The following is a 10,000-nucleotide window of genomic DNA, read 5'->3' on the forward strand; positions in this document are numbered from 1 at the left end:
GGTTGAGTCTACACACACACACACACACACACACACACACGAGTTAAACTCCACCAATTCATCATGAGGTTGTTTAAAGCGATGCGCTACCTTAGAGCTCGTCTGTGGTTTGGAGATGCCCAGCAGAACCGACGCCATCTTACTCATGACCAGATCACAGATCAGCTGCCGGTCCTCCTCCACATGCTCACCAATCAGAGGCATGGAGCTGTCCATCACCTGACCATCACACACACACACACACACACACACACACACACACACACACACACACACACACAATTACATTTCAGTTCATGATAATAAAATATTATGAAATAAATAAACATATTATTACTTCGTTTCACGTAGCGAAAAGTATTTATAAATGTATTATTTTAAGTAAATATTATTTTTCACAGCACTCAGAAAGGCTGCAGTGCTGCTCTGTGTCCACTGGGCGGCGCTAGCGTCACACTCAGTGAACTGCTGCTCTTACTACTGATGTCTGTGAAATATAAAACATCCTCGTGTGACTGACAGAATCTGTGTCAAGTCTAGCACAAGTCAAAGTTTGACTGTCCAAATCACTTGAACTATATCAATCAATCAATCAATCAATCGATCATCTTTATTTCTATCGCTCTTCTCCAACGCCGATTGTGTCAGAGCAGCTTCAGTGTTAAACAGGACAATACTGCAGCAGAATTAGATTTGGCTGTACAGTCGTTCTGGAGTAAACAGTGATGTTATCAGCTTATTTTAATTTATCATAGAGAGACAATGTTGGCTGATCAGTATTATAGTTTAATCAGTCTGAGAGAACTTTGCTCATGTTCACTTAAATCATTATTTGGAGGAATGTGGGTGGAGCTCATGACATCATCAGTGGATTATCTAATCGGAGCGATGATGTCATGCTGCTGTTAATGGAACACAATCAGGAGACTCCTGTTACACCGCACAATGACTGTAACGACAACCACTATATATAGAGAGAGTTTATAGTGTGTTTATATAGCACCATTAAAACAGCAGCAGTTGACCAATGTGCTTTACAACATCGGGTTAAATAGAAAAAGAAAAGGAAAAGAAAGATTTTATATAATATCTTTTTTTTCTTAAGCGTCTAAACACTAGTTAACTGCTGGTTTAAGAGTCTGAACACTAGTTAACTGCTGGTTTAAGAGTCTGAACACTAGTTAACTGCTGGTTTAAGAGTCTGAACACTAGTTTACTGCTGGTTTAAGAGTCACAACACTAGTTAACTGCTGGTTTAAGAGTCACAACACTAGTTAACTGCTGGTTTAAGAGTCTGAACACTAGTTAACTGCTGGTTTAAGAGTCTGAACACTAGTTAACTGCTGGTTTAAGAGTCACAACACTAGTTAACTGCTGGCTTAAGCATCTGAACACTAGTTAACTGCTGGTTTAAGAGTCTGAACACTAGTTAACTGCTGGTTTAAGAGTCTGAACACTAGTTAACTGCTGGTTTAAGAGTCTGAACACTAGTTAACTGCTGGTTTAAGAGTCTGAACACTAGTTAACTGCTGGTTTAAGAGTCTGAACACTAGTTAACTGCTGGTTTAAGAGTTACAACACTAGTTAACTGCTGGTTTAAGAGTCACAACACTAGTTAACTGCTGGTTTAAGAGTTACAACACTAGTTAACTGCTGGCTTAAGAGTCTGAACACTAGTTAACTGCTGGTTTAAGAGTCTGAACACTAGTTAACTGCTGGTTTAAGAGTCACAACACTAGTTAACTGCTGGTTTAAGAGTTACAACACTAGTTAACTGCTGGTTTAAGAGTCTGAACACTAGTTAACTGCTGGTTTAAGAGTCACAACACTAGTTAACTGCTGGTTTAAGAGTCTCAACACTAGTTAACTGTTAGTTTAAGAGTCTGAACACTAGTTAACTGCTGGTTTAAGAGTCTGAACACTAGTTAACTGCTGGTTTAAGAGTCTGAACACTAGTCAACTGCCGGTTTAAGAGTCTGAACACTAGTTAACTGCTGGTTTAAGCGTCTGAACACTAGTTAACTGCTGGTTTAAGCGTCTGAACACTAGTTAACTGCTGGTTTAAGCATCTGAACACTAGTTAACTGCTGGTTTAAGAGTCTGAACACTAGTCAACTGCCAGTTTAAGAGTCTGAACACTAGTTAACTGCTGGTTTAAGCGTCTGAACACTAGTTAACTGCTGGTTTAAGCGTCTGAACACTAGTTAACTGCTGGTTTAAGCATCTGAACACTAGTTAACTGCTGGTTTAAGAGTCTGAACACTAGTTAACTGCTGGTTTAAGAGTCTGAACACTAGTCAACTGCTGGTTTAAGAGTCTGAACACTAGTTAACTGCTGGTTTAAGAGTCTGAACACTAGTCAACTGCCGGTTTAAGAGTCTGAACACTAGTTAACTGCTGGTTTAAGCGTCTGAACACTAGTTAACTGCTGGTTTAAGAGTCTGAACACTAGTCAACTGCCGGTTTAAGAGTCTGAACACTAGTTAACTGCTGGTTTAAGCGTCTGAACACTAGTTAACTGCTGGTTTAAGCGTCTGAACACTAGTTAACTGCTGGTTTAAGCATCTGAACACTAGTTAACTGCTGGTTTAAGCATCTGAACACTAGTTAACTGCTGGTTTAAGAGTCTGAACACTAGTTAACTGCTGGTTTAAGCGTCTGAACACTAGTTAACTGCTGGTTTAAGCATCTGAACACTAGTTAACTGCTGGTTTAAGAGTCTGAACACTAGTTAACTGCTGGTTTAAGAGTCTGAACACTAGTCAACTGCCGGTTTAAGAGTCTGAACACTAGTTAACTGCTGGTTTAAGCGTCTGAACACTAGTTAACTGCTGGTTTAAGCGTCTGAACACTAGTTAACTGCTGGTTTAAGCGTCTGAACACTAGTTAACTGCTGGTTTAAGCATCTGAACACTAGTTAACTGCTGGTTTAAGAGTCTGAACACTAGTCAACTGCCAGTTTAAGAGTCTGAACACTAGTTAACTGCTGGTTTAAGCGTCTGAACACTAGTTAACTGCTGGTTTAAGCGTCTGAACACTAGTTAACTGCTGGTTTAAGCATCTGAACACTAGTTAACTGCTGGTTTAAGAGTCTGAACACTAGTTAACTGCTGGTTTAAGCGTCTGAACACTAGTTAACTGCTGGTTTAAGAGTCTGAACACTAGTTAACTGCTGGCTTAAGAGTCTGAACACTAGTTAACTGCTCGTTTAAGAGTCTGAACACTAGTTTAGTGTAAGAATGTTTGATCTCAGCCTAAAACTAAGTTTTTTTAACAATATTTTGGTTGTTTTGTCTTATTTGAAGTCAATTCCAGTCATCTTGAGGCCTGAACCATGACCGATCTCAACACGTATGTAATGAGTATCATGGGAAAGCGCAAACCTCTATGATATAGTCCTTGCCATCTTTGCCGTGGACGGCTTTGACAGCGCAAATATCCAGACCTCCGAACATCTCAGAGCAGGAATCCACCCACACCCGATACCTACAGACACAAAACATGATTATCTGAGGGTCAAAAACCTGCTGAGATCAGTGTGATGTGTTGGATTGACACCTGTCCGTCATGGCGATCTGCTCCAGCATGGCTGAACCCGTGTTGGCCTTCCAGTTTCCAGAGATGGACGTCCTCCTGAAACAAGACTTAATATCGTCAGTGCTTTTGCTCCAAATGCTCTTCTTATTTAGTATTTTTTCTAGTTTCCAGTCCAAATATCCAAATATTCTTAAATGAAGATGCATTTACTAGATTAGTAAAACAACATAAGATATTTTTTCTTGTTTTCTGGGGGAAAATAAAATCAAAATGAAGAGAGTTTTTACTTAAAACAAGCTAAATAATCAGTCAATGGGGTGAGAAAAATTATCTTATTTCTGTTTGGGATGGAAACAAGAAACAAGATTATTTGGTAACACTTTATAATAACTACACACTTTAAAGCATAAGTTAAGCATTAGTAAATAGATAATTCATCATTTATAAAGCATTATTAGACATTGATAGGCAGTTTATAAATACAGATATAAATGCAGATAAAAATGCAATTTATCATTCCTAAATTAAGGATTACATTATTTACCGAACAGTTATTTAGTTGTTGTCAGTGGTTCATATGATCATTTCGTAAGTGTAAGTAAAGGGTTAATAAACCATTTAAATGTACGTTTATACTTCATATTATTTAGACATACAGTAATATTTACTCAGTGTGTTAATAAATGCTTTATTAACAAATGAAACTGAGTAACTATTACTGTTGATAATTGGACATTTTGTCCTGTTCTCCTACGCACCTATCACACACAGGTGTGCGATGTTTATGTGTTTAATAAATGCTTTATTAACATGTGTTCCTACTGTAGTTCATGATTAATTCAAGTAGTTATAAAACATTTAGTAGGTGTTCGTTAACTATTTCTGTGAGCTCATCTAAAGTGAGGATTTTGCCTCGTAAGACTTTTACAAAGACTCAGTTCTCTTCTGAACAGAAAAGGAAAACAAACATAACAGAGAAATATAGCACATAGAAATATTTATTTCAAAATGCAACTGTACAACATTAAATTAAACCTCTTCAGTGTCATAGAAAAGATTATTCCTGTAGACCACCAGAAACCATAACTGCAGTCAAATGAAATCTCTGCAATCTGATATAAAATATGTTTATGTAAAGTGTAAACATTGCTGAATACAAATGTACACTAGATTACACTAGATTACAGGAGTGGCAAATACAATTATTATAATAAAATTATAAAATATTTTGCAGTGTCGAAACAGTACTGACTTTAAAACATTAGAGAACAGCAGCGCAGAAGAGAACTGAGTCTTTGTAAAAGCCTTATGAGGCATAATCCTCACTTTAGATGAGCTCACAGAAAGAGTTAACGAACACCTACTAAATGTTTTATAACTACCTGAATTAATCATGAACTACAGTAGGAACATATGGTAATAAAGCATTTATTAAACACACTGAGTAACTATTACTACGCACTCAAAAAAATGACTCTTTGAATGAACATAAAAAAATCATGGAAAGTATTTCCACATGATTAACTTGCTTTATTTCAGCATTATGCAATTCTGTTTTTCCAATTTAATGTACTTACGTTGGGTCAACTTAATTTCTTAAAGGCCCACTGAAGTGCTTTGTAACGCGCCGCATTATTCGATGTGTTGACGTGATTGCCCCTGAAACGGCTTCAGCTGTTAGCAGCTCCTCCCCTTTTTTGAAACAGCCAATAGCGTTTTGTTAATATACAGTTTGACTAGAGCGCAAGAGCGGACCTTCTCTCTCTGTTTGGTGAAGCCAGTTTCCTCAAACACTGTTTACCATCATAATCTACTCCATATCGCTCTGAAATGAAGCATTCTGTGCAGAACTCAAATGGGTCGATATATTTGTTGTATGTGCCGACTCGCTAATATGATCTGCGCTGCGCTCTCGTGTCTGTAGTCTAACTTTAGACCAGAGCCGTTGGTGTGTGTGTGTGTGTGTGTGTGTGCGCTGCTGCGGTGCAGTGAAACTAACGTGAAAACAGACTTTATTCGCCTCAAATGAAAGCATATTTACACTCAATCGTTTCCTATCACATATATAGTGTGCTATGTGCCTTATGTAGAAATGAGTAAATGTGTGTTTACTGACCGATTTCAGCTTGAGCAGTATAAGGGGGCGGGGCTTTAGATTCTGGAGCGCATTCTGATTGGACAGAAGCTTTGATGAGAAAGTGAAGTCTGCGATGATGTCACCAAAATCTGAGATTCGCTTTAACGGAAGCGAGAGACTGTAAATTTTGTATGCTTATATCTCCTAAATGCAAATTTTGTCATAGTTTTGGAACACACACCAGCATATTCATAACTTTAAGGCTAACATAGTCATAGTAAAAGATAAAAAACTAAAATGTTGATTTCAGTGGACCTTTAAGGTTGATTCAACTTATTTACAATGGTTGGGCACAGCTTAATTTAATAGTGTCAGCTCAACTACACAAATTTGTTGTAATCGTGTTGTATTAACTTAAAATCATTTAGTCAAAACTACTAAAAAAAATCATGCCATTCCAACTAGATAAAGTAGGATAGAGGGGTAGAACTGATGGCCTTATTTATTCTATGGGAACTGCGTCACATGAATTAATTTTCATTATTTCCACAAAAACTATTAGTCAACAACACTTGATCACTTGCTAATCGTAATATGCAAGTAATGATGAAGTAAAGCATTTCTCGTCACTGACATTAGCACAGTTACACCACACGCTCTACACTTCACCATAATGGTAACCTCAACAAAAAATCAACACAACTTTTAAATGTCAAAAATTACATCAAATGTACTGTCCCCAGGCATCCCTACGCAAAGCATGATGGGAAATATAAACACACTGCCCAGTTCAGTCAGCGCAACTTAAATGAGTCATGTAGTGTCAACACAAATGGTTTAGGTTAACTTAACATTTAACACATTTTATTTAATAAAATAAAGTAAAATGACACTTAAGTAAAAAACTACAGATTTGAGTTGTTTCAGCTTATTTTATTTAAATAAACTGAGCAAACAGCAAGAATAATTATTTTGAGTGTATGTCTAAATAATACGATGTATAAATGTACATTTAGATAGTTTATTAACCCTTTACTTACACTTTCTAGATGATCATATGAGCCACTCACAACTCCTAAATAACGGTTTGTAAATAATGTAATACTTAATTTAGAAATGATAAATTAATAATTTATAAAGTATGAAAATACAATTATTAAACACATTTTAGATATAATTATAAATCAAAAATAAAGCATTTATAGTTGTATTTATAACCATGCTTTATAAATGATGAATTATCTATTTACTAATGCTTAATTAATGCTTCATAGCGTGAGTTATTATAAAGTGTTACCGATTATTTTCATTGGTGGATTATTTCTCACTTCATTTTGATTTTATTTTCCCCCAAAAAACAAGGAATAATATCTTTTGTCGTTTTACTGATGTAGTACATCGTCTTGATTTTAGAATATTTAGATATTTGGACTGGAAACAAGACAACAATACTGAGTAAGAGGAGCGTTTGTTGCAGTGTGTGCCATGATTTAGGAATGTGTATTATTTGTTCTGTAAAACACACGGCGTAAGATAAACCCGCAGGCTCTCACATGTACGCTTTGTAGTTGCTGCCGATCTTCTGGATACGGATGTCGTACTTTGAGTCCACGAAAGGCTCGGCCGTGGCGTAAGTTTTAGCGATCGCCACAACGCTGGTGATGTCCTGAAAGTCATTCGCCGTCTCCACCTTTATCTGCCGAAACAGAATATATATATATATCATTCATTTTATATAACCTACAAGTGCAGTGTTTTAAAACTGTACCTTTAAAGGATTAGTTCAGCCAGAAATGAACTTTAAAACTTTTTTTTGGAACAAAAAATAGTTTTTGTGCGCAAAAAAACAAAACATAAATCAAACTAAAGCTTCGAACCGTTATGAGTCAGTGAATCGATTCATGATTCGGATCGCCAGAGTCGCGTGATTTCAGCAGTTTGACACGCGATCCGAATCATGAGTCGATTCACTGACTCATAACGGTCCGAATCATGAATCGATTCACTGACTCATAACGGTTCGAATCATGAGTCGATTCACTGACTCATAACGGTTCGAATCATGAGTCGATTCACTGACTCATAACGGTTCGAATCATGAGTCGATTCACTGACTCATAACGGTCCGAAGCTTTGTTCTGAAATCGGCCATCACTATATAAGTCGTTATTTAGTGTTTTTTGCGCACTAACTCTATTCTGGCCTCTTCATCAATGATTGTAGAGCCGCTGTAGTGAGATGGGCTTTGTAACGACGTCTTTAGTGCCTTTATGGGTCTTGAGAGAGGAAATGACATTGGTGTCTGTAACGAAGTTCGTAGATGGCAAGGAAGGAGGCGGGAACCGGCGAACGCTCAACAAACATTTATTTAAAGTAAAGAAACAAAATGAAAGTAAAACCGCGGACAGCCCCTCACGGACGACTGCCCACAAACACATAAACAAAACTAAACATAAACTCCAGGCCTGGTCCTCTCTCGTCTTCCGCTGCCATGTTCCTCCTTTTATGCTCCCGTCACATGGCCGCGAGACGAGACCGGTGTGCCACGCAGCTGGCACTCGTTGACATTAATCACCGGCCCGCTCTCGCGGTCCCTCGCCCCGCTGCTTGCCACACCACAGTGTCAATGAAGGCCTTTCTGAGCCATCGGATTTCAACACTAATATCTTCATCTGTGTGTGAAGATGAGCGGAGGTCTGACGGCTGGCCAACCACAGGAGGAATTAATGACAGAGTTTACATTACTGGCTGAACTAACGCTTTAGGATATGAATGCACTATCGCTGGAAAACCGCTGGTTTATTTTAAACTAACCCGTGAAGCTTAACTTGATAAACTTCTGGAGGAACTTCCTGTGCTTCAGGAAACTACTGACAATGACGAGACATGAACATGACCCCGTGACCCCCGTGACCCCGTGACCCCCGCGATCAGTCATAATGGCTCTCACCAAAAGCATTAGTTATTATTGCTCATGTTTATTTACTACTGTTGGATTGTTTTCCTGCTGAAGTCATTCTCTTGTCACTTGACTTCTCCTATCATTTATTGACAGTAAGGAGAAGTGTCATATTAATATATTTAGTTAAAAGCGTTTGTTTTGATGAATGATAATGAAGACGTGATGAGAGACGGAGATTGAGAAACGTCATTTTTCATTTTTCTAGAACATTCTGATGTGGAAAACCCCACCAGCCCCTCAGAGACTGATCTGAGATCATGAGAGCGACTGACCTCCACCCACACACACACACACACACACACACACACTCAAACTGTACATGAACACACACAAACACACACACACATACACACACACACACAGTACATAAACAAGCACACACACACATACAAACACACACAAACACACACACACACACACACACACACACACACACACACACACACACACACACTCAAACTGTACATGAACACACACAAACACAAACACAAACACACACACTCACAAACACACACACTCACAGTACATAAACAAGCACACACACACATACAAACACACACAAACACACACACACACACACACAGTACATAAACAAGCACACACACACATACAAACACACACACACACACACACACACACACACACACTCAAACTGTACATGAACACACACAAACACAAACACAAACACACACACTCACAAACACACACACTCACAAACACACACACACACAAACACACACACACACACACACAAACACACACACACACACACTCAAACTGTACAGGAACACACACACACAAACACACACACATACACACACACACACACACACACACACACAGTACATAAACAAGCACACACACACACACTCAAACTGTACATGAACACACACAAACACACACACAAACACACATACACACACACACACACACACACACACACACACAGTACATAAACAAGCACACACACACATACAAACACACACAAACACACACACACACACACACACACACACACACACACACTCAAACTGTACATGAACACACACAAACACAAACACAAACACACACACTCACAAACACACACACTCACAGTACATAAACAAGCACACACACACATACAAACACACACAAACACACACACACACACACAGTACATAAACAAGCACACACACACATACAAACACACACACACACACACACACACACACACACACTCAAACTGTACATGAACACACACAAACACAAACACAAACACACACACTCACAAACACACACACTCACAAACACACACACACACAAACACACACACACACACACACACAAACACACACACACACACACTCAAACTGTACAGGAACACACACACACAAACACACACACATACACACACACACACACACACACAGTACATAAACAAGCAC

At 38.4% G+C, this 10,000-nt stretch overlaps 1 protein-coding gene across 1 annotated transcript in view; it reads right to left on the bottom strand.

Annotated features, from left to right (window-relative positions):
* syn3 (synapsin III) overlaps positions 1-10,000 on the bottom strand; it is a 65,582-nt gene that overhangs the window by 3,236 nt on the left and 52,346 nt on the right. Inside the window, exons 8-12 of the mRNA XM_067428458.1 lie at positions 7,168-7,310; positions 3,559-3,633; positions 3,384-3,486; positions 91-219; positions 1-8 (exon numbers count right to left, since the gene is read on the bottom strand). The exon at positions 1-8 is cut by the window's left edge and continues 35 nt beyond it. Coding sequence (XP_067284559.1) covers positions 1-8; positions 91-219; positions 3,384-3,486; positions 3,559-3,633; positions 7,168-7,310 — 458 coding nt within the window. The remainder of the gene's footprint in view (positions 9-90; positions 220-3,383; positions 3,487-3,558; positions 3,634-7,167; positions 7,311-10,000) is intronic.

The sequence above is a fragment of the Pseudorasbora parva genome, chromosome 20, assembly GCF_024679245.1.
Source record: "Pseudorasbora parva isolate DD20220531a chromosome 20, ASM2467924v1, whole genome shotgun sequence".
NCBI lineage: Eukaryota > Metazoa > Chordata > Actinopteri > Cypriniformes > Gobionidae > Pseudorasbora > Pseudorasbora parva.